Genomic DNA, 26,010 nt, shown 5'->3' with positions numbered 1-26,010 from the left:
AAAAACATTTTTTGCAAAGTCACCTTTTGTGAATAAAACAAAGTGGAGAGAAAATTAAATCTCACAAGCATTCTCACTAAGAAACACTGCATTCTCACTAAGAAACAGTCCCTAATTTACACACTCTCGTACGTGGACATGCCTAATAATTTAGTCTCTCTTTCTGCCGAGGTTCACCTACCCCTGATATCATGATGTTATTGAGCCTACACCCGTCTCATCTGCCATGGCTACTCCCTCCACCCACTGATGTCCCTTGCTGTAGCCCGCCACACCTCCACCCCAGCCAACTACTTGATGGACGTTGATGGACGTTCTCTTGCGGGATGGGTTTCGGACACGTGCACTCCATCGGGACAAGACTAGGACATCTAGAAAACTGGACTAGACATTAATTGCTTATTTTTTAAATTTATTATTAGTTTTTTACTTTTCTTTTAAAATTGTTATTATTGTGGTGACTGTTGTCGGCCAGAGGAGGATGGGCCCCACCTTTGAGTCTTGGTTCCTCTCAAGGTTTCTTCTTCATACTCTAGGGAGTTTTTCCTTGCTACTGGGGGCTTGGACTCGGACATTTGTAACACTGCTTTGTGACAATTTCTGTTTTAAAAAGCGCTACATAAATAAATTTGATTTAATTTACTATGATACACCATTCAAAAATGTCATATTCATGTGACTCTGTTTAGGAAGTTACAGATATATGGACTTAATCCCCCTGTGCTGCTGAACGGATGGCTTTAATGCAGCTAGTGAGTCATTAATATGTCAACAAAAGAATAAATAAATGAATTGAACATTTAATATCAGTCTGTTCAGAGTATGACACACCTGAGTGTGTGCTGCGTTCCCAATGCCTTTACAGATTACAGCGGAGTATCTCATTTCTTGATAATCCTGCGGAAACCCAAACGCTTGGTTAAATGAAGAAAGCTGCTGAGGTCATTAGAGTGGAAGTAATGTTTGTGCATATGGAGTGATATGCAGTGTTAGCTCAGTGGTTAAGGTACTCAGCTAGTAATTAGAAAGCTGCCAGTTGCCACTGTTGGGCCTCTGTGCAAGGCCCTTAATCCTCAATCGCTTAAATTGTATTCAATTATAACTAAATTGCTTTGGATAAACGTGTGAGTTAAATGTTGTAAATGTTATATATTGGCTTTCTGTATTTCTGAACTATTTCTGATTGCTTACTTCTGTTTTGTGCCCCTCCTGGATTTGTCTGCCTGGATATTTTGTCTCTCTGGTTTTCAACCTGGACTTTAGTTCCTCTCTGTGATGCTCCCTGGCTCTGTTTATCCTATAGTACTGGTTCTGATCCTTGCCTGAGTTTGACTGTGTTGGATTATCCTTTTCTGATTAAAATCACATTTAATTTTATCCTCGAGCATCTGGCTTTCTCTGAAACATCAGTGTCACTGGAGTGAATGTGACATTGTTCCTCAGAATCCCTGCTGAGTCAATTAGTGATTGACTGATTAAACCATGAAGTTCAGAGCTGGATCACAGCAGAACTTAAAGCCCATGAATCTCAAAAAGTAGCATGGTCGTGTGTGTGTGTGTGTGTGTGTGTGTGTGTGTGTGTGTGTGTGTGGGCTGTCCAACCTTCCTGATCAAGTGTGTAGTGACCAAGAGCTGAATTATACACAGAATGAACAAGTGAGGAATAAATAAACAAATAAACAAGTGAGCACATTTCCACTCATTACTAATAACCACCTGAGAAATAAATATAACTTCTTCAGATATTATATATACATATATGGAGAAGATTCCAAGTTCCACATCCTGAAAAGCACCTTACTTGTAAGAGATCTTCTTCACACTCCATTTAGGCATCACTGTTTGGTGCAACAGGACAAAAGCAACAAACACAACTGGCACATCTGGGTGATGCTGTTGAATGTGCAGGTTCATGTGTTTTAGCACACACACCCTACAACACCTACACTGTCCTCGTCCACCACTCAGGTCACTGGGAAACATTCCCACATAGCTGATTTGAAAGAAACAGCTCATAGTGTTAATGATTCAGTAAATGTCGCTAACAAGTTTGAGCTACATTTAGCCTAGCATGTTGCTAGCTTGCTAATAGCTTACAGCTTAAGGTTTGGAGTGGAAATCGCAGATGTGAAGTTTGATTCCACATTATGTTCATCAGCCTTCACACTTAGGCTACTGTGTACTCTCCGTATGACTGCATACAGTGAATTGTAATGTGTATGGGGTGATTTGGGATGAAAACACATACCATGACACTCCTAATATTTATATTTTAGTATAAGTATATAGGTAATAATGTCATATAAAGCTGTAGCAAGCCAACTGCCTCAGCTACAACAGCAAAATAAATTCACTTTGCAGAACCTTTTCAACGCAGCTCTACTGCCCGAAGCAACCACCTCCTATGACCAGCCTACATATGAACCCTTTCACACCAAGAACTGGACCAGAGTCGCCTGTTTGGGATAAAAGGCGATTTTCACATTTGGTGTTTTTGCTCGAGTCTGAGTGAGACTGTTTCCATGTCACTGATCTGGTTTCACACTGTGTACAATTCTGCAGAACCATCTGCTCTACTTTGGAGTTCAACCCCGGTCCTAAAGAGAAAGTAACAGACAGTGACATCCAACTGCTGTCAGTGAACTGCACCACACACCTTCATGATGTATGTGGTTATCAGTGGGTATAAACAGAAACCACAACTCTCTGTCTTGCTTTGGCTCTTTATTTATGAAACAGTAATAGACTTTCACAGTGGAAGTGATGCGTACAGACAACGGATGGCATTTGACTATAAAATGACCTGCTTAACATAAAAATGTGCTACAATTTAAAAAATAAATATCCAAAAATGCTTCAACAGAGATACACAAATAAAATGAAGAAAAACCATTCTGCTGAAAAAATCCGTAATGTAATAAAACATAATAAATTGTTTTTATTATTGTACAGACATATGATACTTGTAGGAAATGATACTTGTAGGAATCACAATTATAGTTGCAGACTGAGAAAATTTTAATTGACGTTTACAGCGTTTAACATTTAGATTTAGCAGTTAGCCTCCTTTCCCAAGCAGAAGATGAAATCAAGAGGAATAAAACCCGAGTACTCTGGTTCTTGGAGTGGCTACACTGTAATATTATCAGTCTCAGTCCTGCCCCTGTCACTGTTAGTCCTCCCCCTACAATTCCTAACTTATGCCAGTCTGAAACCACACCTGAAATAACTAACTAGCAGTTAATTAGTAATTACCAATAGATACAGCAAATTATACAAAGACAGCACTGAAACCAAGACAGAAGAACATAACAGTTCATTGGCTCCCATACAATAAAAGAGTGTGTGTGTGTGTGTGTGTGTGTGTGTGCGTGTGTGTGTGTGTGTGTGTGTGTGTGTTCAGGTTTGTTAATTTAGTTTGATTTTGACATTCTGTATTATCTCCATTATCCATTGCTCTGGGTGCTGGTCTGGTGGTGTTTATATGGGCTAGAGTAGAATACATCACATCATCCTGCAGAAAATATCACAATTACAAAATATTAGCACACATAGAATAATGCACACCCTGTTGAGTGGATTAATACAAGTGTTAATGCAATAAATGTATTGTATTGCAGAGGTGTTAATTGTAATATACATTTAATCCATAACTGCACATGTAAATATAATTTATGCAAGCATGTGTGTAATCTGTTTTATACATTCACAAACATTTAAACACTCACCAGCCACTTTAATAAAGACCTGCAGTCTGCAATTTAATATGTGCACATGTCTTACAGGTGTGCACCACTGTTTAGTGTGTGACCACAGGAGCACTGCTGAATGGATCCTACCTGGATGGTAGACCACTCTCAACAAACAAGTGTCTCTGCAGTGGTAGTGTCTTTAGGGCATGTATGAGTGTGTAACAAGAAAAGCAGTGTGTCTGAAGTTTATACACAAGCCTGTGGAACTGCACACAGGTATATAATGCAGCTAGAAGATAACTGGATGTAGTTTAAAGGTGATCCTAATAAAGTGACTGAGGAGAGTAACCACATATATACATAACCTAAACTTTTTAATACAAATGATAAATGTGTGTTGATCAATTTTTCTTTAGTTAATGAATGCTTACTGAAGAGATCTTGAAAACTAGTCTGACCAAAATGAATTTTTCCAGTACGCAAAATATACGCAGATGACGTACTGCTGCGGCCAAATAATCCAGTACGTGACCAGGCCTGTCTCCGTGGTGTACTGCATGCAACTGTGGTGGTAAATCACAAGTGGGTAGAACTTCATACGTTCACTTGACCTCTTAGTATGGTTTGTGTTTTTTACACACTGGATATTATGCATCATACTACTACAGGGAACAGTAAACAGTATACAGTATATAATGAGTCCAGTATGCAGCATACAGTATGTAGTAAGCTATTTTGTATATGGCCCAAAGGTTTCTTGCCTCATGTCGGTGTTACATGAAGGGATTGGCCGGCAATTACATTATTTTCCTTTTCCCCGGATGGCAGAGACATGTTTTGTTCCTTTAGTTTAAAACTAAAGCTGCTAATGTTACTAACAAACTCTGGAAGCCAACAGCAACAGCAGGTAACAGTCGTTGTAATTAAGTTGGACACTGGAGGTCAACAGCAACCCAAGTCTAACCTTAGTACATAATGGTCTTCATACATAAGTTAGATCACTACATGTCCACAAAACTTTCTTAACCTGCTCAAACCTCATCCAGATTGTAGTGAGAAGTTTATTCACTTTTCTAGTTCACAGTGAGTCATACTGCACATTGACTAGTCTGTGAGACCTTTATTAAGATCTGGATGCAGTTTGAGCTGGTTGAGAGTCATCTGTGGGCATGTATTTATGAAGGTTAGATTTGGGCTGCTGATGACCTCCAATGTTTGTTAGCAAGCTTAAACAGAATTGCACTCAAAATAATTTTGTCTAAGTGGAAAAATAATGTAAATTAGACTTTTCACCTAAATACTCCTTTAAATGCCTGAGCTGTCTATTAAAATATTTCCCCTCTGGTGCTCTGAAACAGACACTACAGGTAACAGAAGCGTTACTGCATGTCACATGGTCATCACTAGTTAAAGGCCAGCAGACAACTACCGTTAGCTAGTAGGTAGTGAATAGTCAAATAAAAAAGAAATACAATTAAAAACTTTAGTCGACTTTAGTTTTTTAGCACTGATTCAGGCACAATTTAGGTAATTGCTCAATTTTAAAAGTATTGTTTTAGCAATGACATCAGAAAAAAACCCCAAATGATACACAATCCTACTTGCAGAAAGTACGAAACGTGACATATGCCATTTATCAGTCAGCAGATTCATTTTCCAGACTGTTTGTTCACACTTTTTTTATATGGTATGTCACGGAGACGTGTATCTGCATGGCTGTTTCTTCTGTGCATGTTGTTCATGGATTCTAATAAAATGACACCTTTTTGATAAACCATTTTGCATGACGCTGATATGACCTGTTAGCATGTTTATCTCCTGTCCCTCTCATCCCTCTAACCTTTCTGGCACTTTTCTACTACTTTGGTTGATTCAGAAGTTACTTCTGAGTGCAGTGAGGTGTCTAAAAAGGCCCAGTAGCATAAAGGTACTGCTATAGAGCAGGTGATCATAATAAGGTTATCATCAAGCATATAGCATACACACACACACACACACACACACACACACACACACACACACACACACACACACGCAATGCTTAACATCTCTAGCTACAACAGTCATAAGTGAATGACTGCTGAAAAGTCACTGGTAAACTACAGCACATTAGGCAAATAAAACTACTCTGTGAAACTACAGAATATTAAACAATTAACTGCTCTGCTAAACTACAGCATATTAGATGATGTCATACTGTCTGTTATAATTTAGCAATCAGAATCGACTGTGTGCACTGCAGTAAAGACTGTAGTGAAGTTCTCTGTGCAGACAAGAATAAGGCCCTTAAAGTTTTTCCATACTTTCAGAAACACATGACCTCTCACGAGTACCTGCATGACTTTCACTGGGTCTTAACATGCAGAAACTAATCACTAATCCAAGCTCTGACACGGTAGAACAGATCTGTGTACTGAATCAGAGTTCACTGATATTATAACATGGATGTGTGACGCCCACCCGTGTCTGCTGATCTCTCCTCTGTCCTGTTTGACCCTTTCTGCTCACCGTCTGTTCACGTCTCTGAACTACAAAATTAACTCAGTGTGAGATGGACAGATATGTATGTATTTATTTATATACAGATTTTATTATCAAGAGCATCTCACATGTTTATCAGTATGTGTGCTCTCTGGGAAGCAAACCCATGACAGTGTGTTATCAGCACTGTGCACTACCTGTCTACCAGGTGAGCAGAGGTCTGTATTACTGGATAATATTGTACAGAGAACTTCACACTGAGACCTGTTATAATTGTCTGTGAACTTGAATAGGAGTGTGTATGTTTGTGTGTGTGTGTGTGTGTGTGTGTGTGTGTGTGTGTGTGTGTGTGTGTGTACCTCTGTATCTCCAGCAGATGACTCCTCCTCCCGTCAACAGCAGTAAACCCCCCACACCAGCTAAGATGGTATGACGTGTGTACAGTGAAGAATTGTCTGCAATTCCTGCATGTGGGAATGTAGGAAGCAGAATTAAAATGTGATGTATTATTTGTCATAAGCATTCAATACAAATGTTTTTTTGGCACAAAAACAAAGAGGATGGAGCATGAATGAGTCTCCTGTATCTCTACAATCTGAAATTAAACATTTTGGAATTATACTTGATTGAGAGTTGATAATATTGATATTGATTATTATTGATAATATTATTAGTAATTAATAAAAGTTGACATTGTCAATGGCATTAAGACTACATTTGTAGTCCTTTAACCATTTTCAGATGTTATTGTAGTAGTAGGTTTAGAATGAAGCTGTTGGACTTGTTTTGTCAGTGTGCACTGGAGTTCCAGGCATTTATTAGTGTATCTCTGTCTCTCTCTCTCTCTCTCTCTCTCTCTCTCTCTCTCTCTCTCTCTTTCTCTCTCTCTCTCTCTCTCTCTCTCTCTCTCTCTCTCTCTCTCGGCATAGCCGCCCACTTCACCTCCTGTAACATCTCTGTTGTACTGGAACTGACAATCTTTCATTGTTATTCTACCAATCCCAGTGTCTGCCTTTGTCTGTCCCCATTCCTGTCTTTGTAACTGTCCCAATCCCAGCTGTGGTTCGGGTTCCTGTTATCCCGTATCCCGTGCTCCTACTCTCAGCCGGGCTCCCGTCCATCCCACTGCCCAAGCTGGAACCCAGTCGTCTCCTGTCCAGCCTGCTGTCAGGTCTCTGGTTGTGGTACAAAGTCCTGTTTCCACCCCTCACCCGATGGACTTGCCCCTTTTTTTTTTTCCTCCTTTCCCACCTGTCCTTGTCCAGGTTCTCCAGACCCTGCTGTGTGACGCCGGGCTCGGGCTCCCTTGTCAACTGTTATGCACGTCAGGAGCCCCGTGTTAAGGAGGGTGTGGGTGCTACTGTAACACCCCTCACCACCATCACACAGGAGCCCCGTGTTAAGGGGGGTGTGGGTGCTACTGTAACACCCCTCACCACCATCACACAGGAGCCCCGTGTTAAGGGGGGTGTGGGTGCTACTGTAACACCCCTCACCACCATCACACAGGAGCCCCGTGTTAAGGGGGGTGTGGGTGCTACTGTAACACCCCTCACCACCATCACACAGGAGCCCCGTGTTAAGGGGGGTGTGGGTGCTACTGTAACACCTCTCACCACCATCACACAGGAGCCCCGTGTTAAGGAGGGTGTGGGTGCTACTGTAACACCCCTCACCACCATCACACAGGAGCCCCGTGTTAAGGGGTGTGTGGATGCTACTGTAACACCTCTCACCACCATCACACAGGAGCACCGTGTTAAGGAGGGTGTGGGTGCTACTGTAACACCCCTCACCACCATCACACAGGAGCCCCGTGTTAAGGAGGGTGTGGATGCTACTGTAACACCCCTCACCACCATCACACAGGAGCCCCGTGTTAAGGGGGGTGTGGATGCTACTGTAACACCCCTCACCACCATCACACAGGAGCCCCGTGTTAAGGGGGGTGTGGGTGCTACTGTAACACCCCTCACCACCATCACACAGGAGCCCCGTGTTAAGGGGGGTGTGGGTGCTACTGTAACACCTCTCACCACCATCACACAGGAGCCCCGTGTTAAGGGGGGTGTGGGTGCTACTGTAACACCCCTCACCACCATCCTCCTCCCCATGTGCTCCTTTGTTTGTTTTTGTTCCTCCACATGCTTTGTGTTGTTCATACCCTCACACAGGGGTCCTGTGTTTCCCCTTTCACTTACCCCCGTCGCCTAGGTCTAGTCTCACCCTCATTATTTACCCTATAAAGCCCAATCCTGTACAACGACTATGTCAGTTATTTTGCCTGAATCGCTTGTATGACATTGTGTATGCAACATTAGCACAGTATGTTCATGTGTGCTTTCATTTTCATTAAAAAAAAAAACAAACAAAAAAAACACATCACACCAGGCTAACTCATGCTTGCATCCTGCCCCACACTCGTTAAACCAATGCGTGTTACAGCCATTGGTAGTTGATGGACTGAATGTCTTATAACCATTTGGAGACGTCTGAAGCTGCAGGGTTAGCGCTCTCTCTCTCTCTCTCTCTCTCTCTCTCTCTCTCTCTCTCTCTCTCTCTCTCTCTCAGTGCATTTCAGTTCAGTAAGCTTTACTGGCGTGACCATATACCACTATAGTATTCTAGTATTGCCAAAGCAGTATTATAACATGAACATTACACAACATTACAACCTTTGCAATTATGGAAATTAAGAATTCTGTTATGATAAAGAACTTGAAGAGAAACTGCAATTGGTCTGAAATAATAATAATTATAAGAAGTAAAAGGGAAGAAGTGTAAAGAAAGAGAAATAAATAATAAGGATGGAAAATAATAAATAGTTAATAATAATAAATAGTTAATAATAATAAATAGTTAGGTAACTTTTATAAACTGGGTAATATAGTCTGTTTGTGTGTGTGTGTGTGTGTGTGTGTGCGTGTGTGCGCGTGTGTGTGTGTGTGTGTGTGTGTGTGTGTGTGTGTGTGTGTGTGTGTGTGTGCGTGTGTTTGTGTGTGTGTGTTTGGGTGGGTTAATCACTGTCCCTCATCTTATGGCAGGCAGATATGTATCGCCCAGCTAAAGCGCTGCTTTCCTTCTTTTCGCCCAGTAGGATAGGCAGTTTCAGTGTTAGACAGACACTTAAAGTTGGGGTGGACCGTCTCAGATTTTGTAAAATAAATTTGCCATATTTGGATGAATTTTTCACATTCAGTGAGGAAGTGCAGCTCTGTCTCTACAGTGTCATATTTACATTGCTGACAGAGTCTCTGTTCTCTGGGAAGCCATGACATTTATATCGGCTGGTCTGGACGGCCAGGCTGTGTTCTCTGAGTCTGGACTTTGTCAAAGTGGTTCTGTGTTTAATGTCAGCCACTGTGTACATGTCGTCTGCTACAGTGTACTGACATTTTAGGGCCAGATAACGTTGCATTTTGCTTTGTGCTTGTGTTTGTGTTCCAGTGGGTGATGTAGTTTAGTTTGTGAAGTGTAATAATTTGGTTTGGTCTGATTGTTTGTACTTCAGACTGGTCCTGATGTGTTAGTGTTAGTGTGTGTTAATGAACTCAGTGTCAGCACCAGCTGTGAGAGGAGACTCTTCTCTCTGCTCTTCTTTTTTTTTCATTCTCTCTCTCCCTCTCTGCTTCCCTCCTTCTCTCTCTCTCTGCTTCCCTCCTTCTCTCTCTCTTTATGCAACAGTTTATGCTCCATCACATTTGATAAATATGAATGGTTGAGAAAAATCTTGTATTTGTAGAGTCAGTGGTTCTAGTCCATCTGGTCTATTACACAGTTAGTGTTAACCATCCTCCAACTCCAGTCATGATCAGTGCCTGACCACTGAAACACTGCTGGCTGGATATCTTTCACTGTCAGAACACTCTCAGCCTACCAGTAGCACTGAATCCAGTAACACTGCTGTACCTGAACCACTCATACCAGTACAACACCCATTACCAAGCCTCCAGCACTGTAGTGGGACTGATGTATGGAGAATGGTTCAGTATCCACATATACTGGGACATCTGTGGTCAGAAACTGACCAGTGATGTCCTGGGTGCAGGGTGACACACAAACTGTGTAAGACACCAGGTGGACACAGTCTGTAATTATACCTACACATTCACTTATTAGAGGTACTGAAAGTGTTCAGTGAGGGCAGGTGAAATGAATGTTAGTTGTGTTTAACTCTTCTAGACTGGTGACAGAGGGTGTCTGGTGACTAATATCTGAGGATAATGTGGTCCACATGTTAGATACATAAATATGTAATGGTGTTTCTCTACTTTTAAATGTCCTGTTTTTGAATTTTAGTAATATCTGATGTATGTGTGTCTAATAAAGTGTGTGCTGAATGTATTTATATTACATTTATTTGTATGTTTAAAAAGTAAGTTCATGGTGGAGAGACTAAATCGACTTATGAGGTTTTCATTGATATTAGGAATGTGGTTGCTAATAATGTTTTACCTGAAATATAAAGTCTTGTGTATGTGTATTCATTGTCTTTAATATAACACCTGTAGTCTCCCTCATCCTCTTCAGTCAGGTGTGATATGAGTAGAGAGAGATTTCCTGGAGAGTGAGCAATACCCAGCTGAACTCTGTTTCTATACTGTTCACTCTCACTGGAGATCACATCCCATGAGTTTCTGTTTGTGTTGCGTTTCCTCCAGGTGAAATTCTCAGGTTTGGTGTGTAGGTCAGTGCAGGAACAAGGCAGCAGTACTGAGTCTCCTGTGTATGCAGTGATTTCGGAGATCCTGTGATGTTCCAGTATACAGCCTACAGAAACACACCAATAGAAGACCTTCAGTATGTGATAATAATGATTAGATCTCACTTACCAAGTGAGGCAACTAGTAAAACTGAACAGATGTGAGCACCTCAAACCATGTAGTACCTTCCTGTTCTTGAAACTGGGTGATGAAGCTGAAATGAAACTCCCATATGACTCTGTTGTAAATTACTTTGTACTGAAAGTGATGCATTTGCCCTGGTCCTGAAATAAAGTGTTCCATTTTGATGTTTATATGATTGTGAATGTCTTAAGTAATGCCACAAAACTAACAGTTAAATAAAGGTCAGACACAATATATGTAACTCTGTGATAGCGCATCAGTGTGGAAGCCTTCACTAGAATTCTTTATATTAAGCCAGCAATTGTCACGGAACGCTCCCCTCACCACTGGTCACGTGGTACGGCCCACCGCCTGCAGTTGAAGTCACTTTTTGTTCTGTAATCACGCCCCCATGATGGCACACACCTGCCCCTGGTTTAATGTTGTGTGTGTGTGTGTAGTTAAACCCCTGTTGGTGCGTGAATTAGTGTTGGTCATTGTTTGTGTTGCTAGTCCTACGTGTATTCATGTTAAACGTATATGTTTGTGTTGCCGTCGTTAGTGTTCCTGCAGTGTTACGTGTATTCGTGTTATCCGTTTATGTTGTGTGAGTGCCGTCGTCGTAAGCGTTAAGTATCAATAAATGTCTGTCAAAGTCGAGGGAGTCTGTGCGTACTGCTCCGCGCCCTGCGGCACTCCAGCTGTTACAGCAATCAAGTGGCACATACAACAAATGCTACAGATTCTTGAAGTGCTGATGTTTGTTCAGTTTTCCACCTGATCTCACTGAGTTTGTCTGTGTGTCTAGTGAGGGGTCTGGTGTTGTCTGTACAGGCAAAGGTCTGAGTAACAGAAATGATCCAGTTAGATTCCCATTCTAATTACATTCCCATCATGTATGAAGACTTAAGATTTAAGATTTAATTTTTTCACATGGGTTGAGCAAAATCAGGTGATTATGGCTGCTCTTGATGTTGTGTAATTTTGGGGAAGGTAGTCATTCAGAAAACAGCTAACACTACTTGTGACATTGTTTAAAAGAGTATTTGACCATCACTGAACTAAAGGTTACTGGTAATGTGCACAGATGACAGCACAACAACAAATATGACAGCAGAAAGTCTACAAGTAACTCAGACAACCAAGACTTTGCTAGTGTGGATACCTAAGAAAACCTTAAAGCTGGATTTATCATTTGCAGTTGGATTTGGATCAAATACAGTGTTTTACCTTTAATGGTGAGTCTGATGGCTTTATAGTTCCACTGGTTAGGATAACACCTGTAGACTCCCTCATCCTCTTCAGTCAGGTGTGATATGAGTAGAGAGAGATTTCCTGGAGAGTGAACAGCACCCATCTGAACTCTGTTTCTGTACTGTTCACTCTCACTGGTGATCACGTCCCATGTGTTTCTGTTTGTGTTGCGTTTCCTCCAGGTGAAACTCTCAGGTTTGGCGTGTGGGTCAGTACAGGAGCAGGGCAGCAGTACTGAGTCTCCTGTGTATGCAGTGATGACGTCTGTCCTCAGATTCCCTACCAACATGCAGCCTGCAGAAACACACAGGATAAAGGCCATCACTATTAAACATGGCTGCACATGTACATGTAAAATGGCTGTTATTACATATGACATACTCCATTATTATTATATATGACATACTCCATTATTATTATTATATATGACATACTTAATTATTATTGTATATCACATACTCCATTATTATTATATATGACATACTTAACTATTATATATGGCATACTTAATTGTTCCAGGTCCAGTCACCTGATGGTACTGATGGTACCAGCCAACTGATGATGGTACTGGAAATCACTAAGAGATTTCCCAATAGATGTTGGTATGATGGATACATGACCATCAAGTTATAAGATGTAAAAGTCTGATTATATATTGTCTCTCTCCCTCCCTCCTTCTCTCTCTCCCCCTCTGCCCACCCTCGCTCCCTCCCTCCCTCCTTCTCTCCTTCTCTCTCTATCCCTCATTCTCTCTCTATTTCTTCCTTTCTCTCTCTCTTTCCTTCCCTCCTCTCTCTCTCCCTCTTTCTTTTTCTCCCCCTCTCTCTAGAGCAAATGAGAACAGTAGTAACTAAATAAGGAAACTAAACAAGTTGTGTGTAATATGGGTATATAACTGACTAGAACCTAAACAGGACAGAAGACAAGAGTCATTAACTACAGGTATGAAATACAAATACAAACAGAAGATGTAACTAGAAACAGACAGAAGTAGAACTGCAGATCCTGCTGCTGGATAGATTTTTTGTTTTATGTAGTACAGTAGTTATTGATACAGACCAGTCGCTATATGCAGTACGGCCCACTGAGTGCAGTTGAAATGATTTTTTGTTTTGTAACCACGCCCCCATGATGGCACACACCTGCCCCTGGTTTAATGTTGTGTGTGTCTGTGTGTAGTTAAACCCCTGTTGGTGTGTGCATTAGTGTTGGTCATTGTTTGTGTTGCTAGTCCTACGTGTATTCATGTTAAACGTATATGTTTGTGTTGCCGTCGTTAGTGTTCCTGCAGTGTTACATGTATTCGTGTTATCTGTTTATGTTGTGTGAGTGCCGTCGTCGTAAGCGTTAAGTATCAATAAATGTGTGTCAAAGTCGAGGGAGTCTGTGCGTCCTGCTCCGCGCCCTGCGGCACTCCAGCTGTTACAGCAATCAAGTGGCACATACAACAAATGCTACAGATTCTTAAAGTGCTGATGTTTGTTCAGTTTTCCACCTGATCTCACTGAGTTTGCCTGTGTGTCTAGTGAGGGGTCTGGTGTTGTCTGTACAGGCAAAGGTCTGAGTAACAGAAATGATCCAGTTAGATTCCCATTCTAATTACATTCCCATCATGTATGAAGACTTAAGCGTCGGTCACATCTAACTGCCACCTTGCTCATGTTTTCACATGGGTGGAGCAAAATGAGGGGATTATGGGCGGTCTTGGTATCGTGTAATTTTGGGGAACGTAGTCCTTCAGAAAACAGCTAACACTACTTGTGACATTGTTCTAATAATTAGTATAATAATAGCAGCTGCTTTTCTTTCAGAAAGAAGCAAGTAAAGCTCTTGCCCCTTCAAGTGAATGAGGTTTTTCACCAGGCAGATTTTTCTTGTGTTCGGTGTGAAAGATTATTTATACTGCAGATTTAGTGTCTGATGCTGCCTTTAAATTGAACCTAAATAAGATGCCTTAGCAGGCAGCATATGTCAGAGGGAGAACAGTGATCACACATTTATTCAACAGTCTTGGATCTGGAAGCATATTGGTCAGTATTTCCATAGACATTCCAGAAAATTCTCATTTAAAGCCTCAACCCAACCAGCTACAAAATTAAGATAAAAAAAGAGCAAAATTACAAGACTTTGTACATAAATGCTTCATGAACTACAAATTCCATAATGCCCTCATACAGGTAGCTGAGATGTGTGTACACAGAGAGACTGAGCTACAACGTCATTTGTCATGGCATACTATGTCATTTCAACCAAGAAAATCATAACATATTCATATGTGTAGGCCAAACTCTCGATTATGAAGTCTTGTTCTTGTTTGCCCCAACTGTTGTGGTCATCTGTGGTCTCTTACAGAGATATTGTTCTTCATCAATTGTTATTCAGGACAGTAAATCACTCTACCAGCTGTGGGTTCCTCTCGGATGTGCTATGACAGGGATGCTGCTCGTATGTGGTCACTCTTTGATTGGTCAGTGTTGGACAAACTCTGCTGTTGATCAATCAAGATAAGAATAAAGAAATTCTGAACCATACGGAGTTAATGCTGGAGCAGAGCTGAGAGTGGAGCTGGAGCAGAGCTGGTGGACTGAAGACGTACATTTGGAGAACTTTCTCCCTTGGGCTTGTGCTCTCTCTCTCTCTCTCTGTCATACTCTCTCTCAGTCACATTCTCTTTCTGTCTCTCCTTCTCTCTCTCTTTTTTCTGCCTGGAAGCCCCAGCAGACATGCTCTACTGTTCCTGGTCACCCACTTCACCTTCTTTAATGTTCATGTTGTCTTTCTCTCAATCCATCTAGCAGTTAGGTAACATTTAGAAAGTATTTTCTGTGCCACATTTCTGTAACTTATTTACAGAGTTTCATTATAATATCTATTTTATTCTAATTGGTTTCATTATAATATCTATTTTATTCTAATTGGTTTCATTATAATATCTATTCTATTCTATTGTGTATCTACTTCTCTTCTGTTATGCTAATGAACTCTTTGCTACATTGAACTCATGAAGCTCGGCTCTCCGTGTAGTATTTGTAATGAGACAGATGGAGTCCAGACACTCGCAGATGATGTTAATCACTTGATAATTTATTAAGAGAGAGGAAGTCCAAAACTGTAGTCAAAATTCTCTGCACTGGTGGATTGAGGCTGAGTGAAGAGCCAGCTATATTTTTCTATATATTTAGACTGCTGACACCAGTTTCCTGTAAAGTATCCAATCTCTGCACTGTAAGTTTAGTAGATCAAACCCTATGTTAGGTTGACAGAACCACTGACAAAGCAGGATGTATTAAGACTGAGGAATTATAGAAAGGTGGTTATGCATATTCTCATAACACATGCTAGACAATGCAGTAGAGCATTCTCTTCAGAATATAAATTATAATTACAGGCATAATTTGGAATCAGATACATTTTATAAGTTTTATGTGCATTAAACCTTTGCCTGCACCTCTGCCTTTGGTTGTAGGTAAGTGGGACAGGGGTAAATAATTACAGTAACAAGCTCCAAATATGTCACTTGTAATGTCAAACTGACATCAACATTGACTAAATCAACTTTTATGACTCTTTGTTTACGCCCATTTGCAACTTGCCATAGCAAAGCCTTGCTTCTTATTTTAGATGTTTCAAATCAAAAAGCTAAAATAAGAACACATTAGTGATTTTGATCCAGCTGGTCCACCTACATTAATGATCTGCACACTGTGCAGTTTTCAGAACGATAATGTAACGCAGAGGCAGACAGGACTTGATGCACATGTGTAAATGAAAGTTCCTAATTTGCAAAACAGGTGGACACAATGGCAAAATTAACCAAATGATGCAAACTAAACACTGACTAAATGGAACAACAAAAAGGGAGAAAAACGATACAGGAACTGTGCAGAAACAATAAAATTGTGATGTAACATTTAATACTAAGGCATCGAAGCTCGTATCACACAGTGTACCGAAGCTTGTATCATTTACTATTACCACTAAAGTTAATATTACCATTAATATTACCACTAAAGTTACTAACAACACGTGACTAATGACGGTCGAAGCTTCAGATGTCACTGAAGCACAGGATAAGGGTGAGACTGTTTCATAAGTTTGGCACTGTCCTATAACTTGGAAGCTTTATCTTTTTACTAAAAAAAATTGGAAATGTGCTAATTATAGAAGTCAAAAGTGGAGTAAACGTTTCATAACGCCAACCTGTTGTTTTTACATAAAAGGGAAACAATGATTTTAAACAAATGATTTCAGAATTTAATGACTAAACATCATTACTGATCATCCATTTTTTTTATGACATATGAAGGCGGTGGAGTGTTGTATTGTTTATAGTGCTGCGCAGTTTTGAATCTATGGCTGCTATAATTTCTGAAAAGCACCAGGTGTCGCTGTTTTGTCACCAGCTTTCAATGCTCCAATGCTTCGAATCATTTAGCAGTACAATAAGGAAGAACCTCAAACGCTTCACAGGACTTCGTCTGCACATCATTACCAAGAAGAAAGTTAAACAGTAAACACTAGAATAACGAGCAGGCTAATAACATTACCAAACAACAATAAACTCACAGGAGGACGAGAGCGCAAATTCAGATACCCACAACCAAGATGATAAAACAAGGGATATTTATACAAAGAGTAACGAATGCAAACTAGACAAAGATGAAAACAGTGACAGAAAAAACAAACGAGGGGTCGGAACAGAAAAACCAAAACAAAGAAGCATGTGTGTTAAAAACCTGAGACATTCTTACTTGAACTGCCCAAGATATTTGTTACAATTAAAGGAGTATTTGACCATCACTGAACTAAATGTTACTGCTAATGTGCACAGATGACAGCACAACAACAAATATGACAGCAGAAAGTCTACAAGTAACTCAGACAACCAAGACTTTGCTAGTGTGGATACATAAGAAAACCTTAAAGCTGGATTTATCATTTGCAGTTAGATTTGGATCAAATACGGTGTTTTACCTTTAATGGTGAGTCTGATGTATTTATAGTTCCACTGGTTAAAATAACACCTGTAGACTCCCTCATCCTCTTCAGTCAGGTGTGATATGAGTAGAGAGAGATTTCCTGGAGAGTGAGCAGTACCCAGCTGAACTCTGTTTCTGTACTGTTCACTCTCACTGGTGATCACGTCCAATGTTTGTCTTCCTGTGCTGCGTTTCCTCCAGGTGAAACTCTCAGGTTTGGCGTGTGGGTCAGTACAGGAGCAGGGCAGCAGTACTGAGTCTCCTGTGTATGCAGTGATGTCGTCTGTCCTCAGATTCCCTACCAACATGCAGCCTGCAGAAACACACAGGATAAAGGCCTTCACTATTAAACATGGCTGCACATGTACATGTAAAATGGCTGTTATTACATATGACATACTCCATTATTATTATATATGACATACTCCATTATTATTATACATGACATACTTAATTGCTCCAGGTCCAGTCACCTGATGGTACTGATGGTACCAGCCAACTGATGATGGTACTGGAAATCACTAAGAGATTTTCAAATAGATGGATGCATGACCATCAAGTTATAAGATGTAAATGTCTGCTTATAGATTGTCTCTCTCCCTCCCTCCTTCTCTCTCTCCCCCTCTGCCCACCCTCGCTCCCTCCCTCCCTCTTCCTCCCCTTCTCTCTCCCTCCCTCATTCTCTCTCTCTCCTTCCCCCCCTCTCTCCCCTCCTCCCCTCCCTCCTTTTCTCTCTCCATCTTCCCCTCTCTCTCCCTCCCTCCTACTCTCTCTCTCTCCTTTTCTTTCTCTCCCCCTCTCTCTCTCCCTCTTTCTCTTTCTCCCCCTCTCTCTAGAGCAAATGAGAACAGTAGTAACTAAATAAGGAAACTAAACAAGTCGTGTGTAATATGGGTATATTACTGACTAGAACCTAAACAGGACAGGGGACAAGAATCATTAACTACAGGCATGAAATACAAATACAAACAGAAGATGTAACTAGAAACAGACAGAAGTAGAACTGCAGATCCTGCTGCTGGATAGATTTTTTGTTTTATGTAGCACAGTAGTTATTGGTACAGACCAGTCGCTATATGCAGTACGGCCCACTGCATGCAGTGAAGCTGATGGCACACACCTGCCCCTGGTTTAATGTTGTGTGTGTCTGTGTGTAGTTAAACCCCTGTTGGTATGTGCATTAGTGTTGGTCATTTTTTGTGTTGCTAGTCCTACGTGTATTCATGTTAAACGTATATGTTTGTGTTGCCGTCGTTAGTGTTCCTGCCAGTGTTACGTGTATTCGTGTTATCCGTTTATGTTGTGTGAGTGCCGTCGTCGTAAGTGTTATGTGTTAATAAATGTCTGTCAAAGTCGAAGGAGTCTGTGCGTCCTGCTCCGCGCCCTGCGGCACTCCAGCTGTTACAGCAATCAAGTGGCACATACAACAAATGCTACAGATTCTTAAAGTGCTGATGTTTGTTCAGTTTTCCACCTGATCTCACTGAGTTTGTCTGTGTGTCTAGTGAGGGGTCTGGTGTTGTCTGTACAGGCAAAGGTCTGAGTAACAGAAATGATCCAGTTAGATTCCCATTCTAATTAGATTTCCATTCCCATCATGTATGAAGACTTAAGCGTCGGTCACATCTAACTGCCACCTCGCTCATGTTTTCACATGGGTGGAGCAAAATGAGGGGATTATGGGCGGTCTTGGTATTGTGTAATTTTGGGGAACGTAGTCCTTCAGAAAACAGCTAACACTACTTGTGACATTGTTTTAATAATTAGTATAAGAATAGCAGCTGCTTTTCTTTCAGAAAGAAGCAAGTAAAGCTCTTGCCCCTTCAAGTGAATGAGGTTTTTCACCAGGCAGATTTTTCTCGTGTTCGGTGTGAAAGATTATTTATACTGCAGATTTAGTGTCTGATGCTGCCTTTAAATTGAACCTAAATAAGATGACTTAGCAGGCTGCATATGTCAGAGGGAGAACTGTGATCACACATTTATTCAACAGTCTTGGATCTGAAAGCATATTGGTCATTATTTCCATAGACATTCCAGAAAATTCTAATCTAAAGCCTCAACCCAAGCAGCTACAAAATTAAGATAAAAAAAAGAGCAAAATTACAAGACTTTGTACATAAATGCTTCATGAACTACAAATTCCATAATGCCCTCATACAGGTAGCTGAGATATGTGTACACAGAGAGACTGAGCTACAACGTTGATTGTCATGGCATACTATGTCATTTCAACCAAGAAAATCATAACATATTGATACGTGTACGCCTAACTCTCAACTATGAAGTCTTGTTCTTGTTAACCCCAACTGCTGTGGTCATCTGTGGTCTCTTGCAGAGATATTGTTATTCATCAATTGTTATTCAGGACAGTAAATCACTCTACCAGCTGTGGGTTCCTCTCGGATGTGCTATGACGGGGATGCTGCTCGTATGTGGTCACTCTTTGATTAGTCAGTGTTGGACAAACTCTGCTGTTGATCAATCAAGATAAGACTAAAGAAATTCTGAACCATAAGGAGTTAATGCTGGAGCAGAGCTGAGAGTGGAGCTGGAGCAGAGTTGGTGGACTGAAGACGTACATTTGGAGAAATCTCTCCCTTGGGCTTGTGCTCTCTCTCTCTCTCTCTCTGTCATGCTCTCTCTCAGTCACATTCTATTTCTGTCTCTCCTTCTCTCTCTCTTTTTTCTGCCTGGATGCCCCAGCAGACATGCTCTACTGTTCCTGGCCTGGCCACCCACTTCACCTTCTTTAATGTCCATGTTGTCTTTCTCTCAATCTGGCACTTAGGTAACATTTAGAAAGTATTTTCTGTGCCACATTTCTGTAACTTATTTACAGAGTTTCATTATAATATCTATTTTATTCTAATTGGTTTCATTATAATATCTATTCTATTCTATTGTGTATCTACTTCTCTTCTATTATGGTAATTAACCCCTTGCTACATTGAACTCATGAAGCTCGGCTCTCCGTGTAGTATTTGTAATGAGATTGATGGAGTCCAGACACTCGCAGATGATGTTAATCACTTGATAATTTATTAAGAGAGAGGAAGTCCAAAGCTGTAGTCAAAATTCTCTGCACTAGTGGATTGAGGCTGAGTGAAGAGCCAGCTATATTTTTCTATATATTTAGACTGCTGACACCAGTTTCCTGTAAAGTATCCAATCTCTGCACTGCACGTTTAGTAGGTCAAATCCTATGTTAGGTTGACAGAACCGCTGACAAAGCAGGATGTATTAAGACAGGAATTTTAGAAAGGTGGTTATGCATATTCTCATAACACATTAGACAATGCAGTAGAGCATTCTCTTCAGAATATAAATTGTAATTACAGGCATAATTTGGAATCAGATACATTTTGTAGTTTTATGTGCATTAAACCTTTGCCTGCACCTCTGCCTTTGGTTGTAGGTAAGTGGGACAGGGGTAAATAATTACAGTAACAGAAGCTTCAAATATGACACTTGTGATGTCAAGCTAACATCAACATTGACTAAATCAACTTTTATGACTGTTTGTTTATGCCCATTTGCAACTTGTCATAGCAAAGCCTTGCTTCTTATTTTAGATGTTTTAAATCAAAAATCTAAAATAAGAACACATTAGTGATTTTGATCCAGCTGGTCCACCTACATTAATGATCTGCACACTGTACAGTTTTCAGAACGATAATGTAACGCAGAGGCAGACAGGACTTGATGCACATGTGTAAACGAAAGTTCTTCATTTGCAAAACAGGTGGACACAACGGCAAAATTAACAAAATGATGAAAAATAAACACTGACTAAATGGAACACCAAAAAGGGAGAATAATGATACAGGAACTGTGCAGAAACAATAAAATTATGATGCAACATTTAATACTAAGGCATCAAAGCTCGTATCAAACAGTGTACCGAAGCTTGTATCAGTTACTATTACCACTAAAGTTAATATTACCATTAATATTACCACTAAAGTTACTAACAACACGTGACTAATGATGGTCGAAGCTTCAGACGTCACTGAAGCACAGGATGAGGGTGAGACTGTTTCATAAGTTTGCCACTGTCCTATAACTTGGAAGCTTTATCTTTTTACTAAAAAAAATTGTAAATGTGCTAATTATAGAAGTCAAAAGTGAGGGTAAATGTTTCATTACATCAGCCTGCTGTCTCCCAGTACAGTTTTGTATTATGTTTTCACATAAAAAGGGAAACAATGATTTTAAACTAATTATTGTAGAATTTAATTACTAAACATCATTACTGATCATCTTTTTTTTTTTTTTTATGAAATATGAAGGCGGTGGACTGTTGTATTGTTTATAGTGCTGTTTTGAATCTATAGCTGCTATAATTTCTGGAAACCACCAGGTGTCGCTGTTTTGTCACCAGCTTTCAATGCTCCAATGCTCCGAATCATTCAGCAGTACAATAAGGAAGAACCTCAAACGCTTCACAAGACTTCGTCTGCACATCATTTCCAAAAAGAAAGTAAAAACACATCTGCAGATAAAAACACAGTTGCTTTCCACAACACACTACACACAGCTACAGCAGTAAGTCTGCTACACATCTTATACACTCTACAAAACTACAGTGTACTGAACACTGAAAACCACCCCAGACTACAGTCTGTCTAGTGGAACCACCATACGACTATGACCTGGAACTCTACAACTCTCTCAGTAGAACTCCACTGAAATTCTCCACACACCAATATCCACAGTAGAGGGGAAGTGTGTTCAAGTGCAAAATAAATTATTCCTCCACTTCTTTCTCACATACAGACTAAATCTAACAGTGAAACAGTGTCTTTCTAGTGTCATCACTTCCTCCTGAGCTGCCAGTGTTCAGTCCCCATCCTCAGTAAAGTGATCCTGCAGTAAGAAGTAGTGCTACACAGTGATCCCCCTCAGCACTGTTTGGACACATCATTTCACTCCTGCACTGAATGTAGCTTAGCAAATATTAGACAGATCAGACAAGAAGAGCTCTAGACTACATGCTGATCAAAATAAACATTGATCATTTAGTCAGGTAAACATGAGCATTGTCTGATAACATTCATATTATTCATAAAGTACAGGTGGAATGCAGCAGTCTATGATCATGTTGTAGTTTTCATACTATTAAGAAAAAACTACTTAAGAGAAGTTGTGAAATCCACCCACTGACACAGAACCACTAAAGGAGTCACCAAAGTAAAGACCATTTTGGATGTAGATAGTACAATGTCATCACAACCCAACAGTTATCACAGGAAGTAGAAACATTTTCTCTCCTTTTCTCTTTGTTACTTTGTTATTAAAGCTGTCAAAAGCTGTTTAACAACTGTTTGCTAAATGGTGAATATCTGTAAAGTAACTAATTGAGGCTGTAGGCTAGTGTGCACTGTGCTGTCACAACAACAAGAAAAAAAACTGTACAAAGACAAACCCCCTAAAAAGCAAAAATAGTAATAAATAAATGTATAAATAAAAGAACTGAGAACAGCAATAGAGAGAGTGGGCTTCCTTGCCTAGTACCTCTATGCACATTTTGTGATGGTATTACATTAGTACTGACTGTGGCCTTAGGTGTGGTTTTAAAGATTTTACACATTGTGAGGAGAAAAACTTCAGGTTTTCTTTACTGAAGGCCTTTTCTGCATAGCAGTTTCTAATATGTGGAGTGAGGTGTGACGTATTTGTCACGGTTGGCCGGGCAGCCAGAGGGAGGGACACACCCACTCCTGCTAGGGATCACACTAAACACCTGCCTCATTCCCAGTCTCCTGCCTACTAATCACCTTCACCTGTTCCTTGTTCGTTCTCTCTATTTAAACTCACAGGTCAAGAGAGAGTGCAGCACATTAGTGGCCCATCGGACTGCTCACGCCCAACGTGTACATCGCTACAAGGACTATTGGAACAGAGTAGTGTTTGTCATTAGTAGTGGTATCGTCACATATTGACAATGGAAAATAAAGAGCACTTTGGTGCAACCTTGCCTAGCGCTTCCTCTGAACTACCACCGTCACAGTATTAGGTTAAGTATTCTACCCTGTTAATGGCTGAGTGTCTCCTCTGATGAAACCAGTTTGATCAGGGTGTATCAGTGATGGAATAATATGTTCTAATCTAATGGCTAATGCTTTGCTATTTATTTTTTTTTTTTTCATTTTTTATTTCAATGTTTCCAAGAGATGATATAGTTTTACTTAGAGATGGGGTTTGTACTTAGAGATGTAGATTTCATTAAAAGGACCAAATAAGGACGGACTTTAGTAAAATGTGTTCAGAGTTGTAGACCAATACCACAGACCAAACATCTTTCACCTCCAAGGCAGCCTGACTGCTGTCCAAGGTGCTGAAACTGCACCCTTCAGCCAAGTTCAGAACCTGTGCTGGTGTCTTCTTACAATGTTTTTGTGGCTTTATCTTCCAAAAAGAGTCATAATTCAATTTTACACAACTTTTTTCCATCCTCTCTTTATCCCTTGGAATTAAACAGGCAGTTTCTGTTGTTGTGCCTTTGAGATGCAAGATAAATGAGCTCTGTTCTGATTGGCTGCCCTGTATTGTGCTTAATTTAAAAAGCACTAAGAGCTGAAATATGCCTGAGAACTGCAATGTAGGTGTTGGGGGTTAAACTGCTGTAGGCCAAAGAGGCAGAGATAAGTAAATGAGCTGGTTCTAATGACATCAGAGAAACAGTGATTTCAAAACAGGCTATTTTTACAGATTATATTCCATATATGGACTGTAAGAAATGGGAGAGTAAACAATGTGTTTTGAAAATGTAACAATATTTACATATTACTTAAAATTTATTTATTTCAATAAAGTGAGTGAAATTCAGTTTTCCATGGTAGGGGCCCTTTAAGGACATGGGCCCAGATATGACTGTCAAAACCAATAAGCAGAGTCAGTCTACACTGTTTGTATTTGGTACCTTTTGTGGTTCTGTGATTGTTAAGGTGCAGTTCCATCTCTGAATCAGTGTCTCACCTACTTCACCTTCACTCTTGTTGCTACACTTGTATTCCACATTATGTTTGATTTACTGTTTCTTTTCAAGAACACAGAAGGGAAACGTGTGCTACAGTTTACAAACTTGATGCAAATTCCTGAACTTTATACAAATTCAGAAAACACTTTATTCAAAATGACGTGTGCTATATTTTGGAAATGCGAGGCAACTTCCGAAAACAGTTCCGTTGTGTTGTGACTGAGTTTGCAGCATTTCTGAAGTTGCTCTGTATTTCGGAACTGTAGCGCACATATTTCCATTCTAATGAATTTGCTTTTTTTATTTTTACATTTTCTGCACAATGGGTCTTCACACCCATCATAAAGCTGGACCTGGATACCTCACTTGTCGTGCCAAATGTATTTATTCATCACTAGTCCAGCTCTTTATCGTGTAGGTAGTGAGTTCTGCCCCTCCTCAGGTCTCCATGGTAACACAGAGTAGTATCGTCTTGGATATGATGAGCTTGTCAGAATTCATGAGATCAGAACTCACTGTAGCCTCTCCCTGAAACCCACCCCCACTCCCCACTTAGTAAAACACACAGAAGCACCAAACACATACATCATACACCACACGTAAAGGACAGTACCACATATACAATCAACCACAATGAGGTGTGACCTCTGTCACAGGCAGCTGGATACAGAAGTGGGTAGTGGACAAGAGCTGCATCATACACAGAATGAACAAGTGAGGAATAAATAACACACACAGAAATAAACAAGTGAGCACATTTCACATACCACACCATGATAAAAAAAACATAAATTGTTTTTGTAAATGTACAGACTTATAGGGCAAAATGATGCTTGTAAGAGTCACAATACTCTTAATTTCATCAATCTTAGTAATGTCCCTACAATTCCTATCGTATGCTGGTCTGAAGTAACTATTTAGCAAGTAATTAGCACCGGTTCCTCTCTACCGGACTGAACCACAGCGCAGATTTCAGTGCCACTTAACAAATAAAGTCAACAAATTTACTTCATTCTCCCTTAACCCAGGTGGACAAGATATGTTTGATGTCCAAATTTTGCTCCTTTAGTTTAGAACAAAAGCTGCTAACATTTCTAACAAACACTGGAAGCCAACAGCAACGATAGGTAATAGGATTTGTAAATAAGTCAGATATCGAGCTACATGTCCTCAAACCTCATCCAGGTCGCTTCCCGGTGACGTGTTTCTTCACTTGTCTATACCTGTAGAGAGAAGGTAACACTCACCATCAGCAGCGTGGAGCACAAGGAGCAGATAAACACACACCTGCATTCTTACTGAGTTACACACACTACACACACCGTACACACTCTTCAATACAGTCTACTGAATAACTTCACAGCTACACTTATAGTGAAGAGGAAGTGTATTCAGATGAAACTCTGACGAACCTTTATTCGCATCTCTCTCTCTCTCTCTCACACACACACACACACACACACACAGATATATTTGGTACATCCTCTTGGTACTGTTGCTTTCAGCATCTGCATAACAAAATCCTTTTCTTACCTGCAATAATGTGCTGGTTAAAAGTATGAATGTCTTTATCTCAATAAAATATACATCAATCTTATAAAAGGAATGCTTGCCTTTTTCCTTTTTAGAAATTATATCAGTCTTATCTACCGTTTTTTTTGTGTTTGTTTGTTTTGTTTTTTATTCGTGTTTCCATATAATTTAAGTGTAGTATAGGTCCACCTAGTGGATTGCGGTTTTGACAGGATTTTATAAGTGTAAAATGCACTTGGAAAAAATACCTTCCAGTATGTTAA

The 26,010-nt window shown here is 40.2% G+C and overlaps 1 protein-coding gene across 1 annotated transcript in view; it reads right to left on the bottom strand.

The window, feature by feature from the left end:
- LOC145643467 (V-set and immunoglobulin domain-containing protein 1-like) overlaps positions 1 to 12,575 on the bottom strand; it is a 14,658-nt gene extending 2,083 nt beyond the window's left edge. The window contains exons 1-3 of the mRNA XM_081694719.1: positions 12,230 to 12,575; positions 10,629 to 10,943; positions 6,533 to 6,637 (exon numbers count right to left, since the gene is read on the bottom strand). Of these exons, the coding sequence (XP_081550845.1) occupies positions 6,533 to 6,637; positions 10,629 to 10,943; positions 12,230 to 12,575 (766 nt within the window). The remainder of the gene's footprint in view (positions 1 to 6,532; positions 6,638 to 10,628; positions 10,944 to 12,229) is intronic.
- Positions 12,576 to 26,010: the final 13,435 nt, after the last annotated feature.

Source organism: Electrophorus electricus, chromosome 2 (assembly GCF_041902795.1).
Source record: "Electrophorus electricus isolate QZ-2024a chromosome 2, ASM4190279v1, whole genome shotgun sequence".
NCBI lineage: Eukaryota > Metazoa > Chordata > Actinopteri > Gymnotiformes > Gymnotidae > Electrophorus > Electrophorus electricus.
The sequence above is the reverse complement of the archived record's forward strand: the minus strand, read 5'-3'. Positions and strand labels throughout refer to the sequence as shown.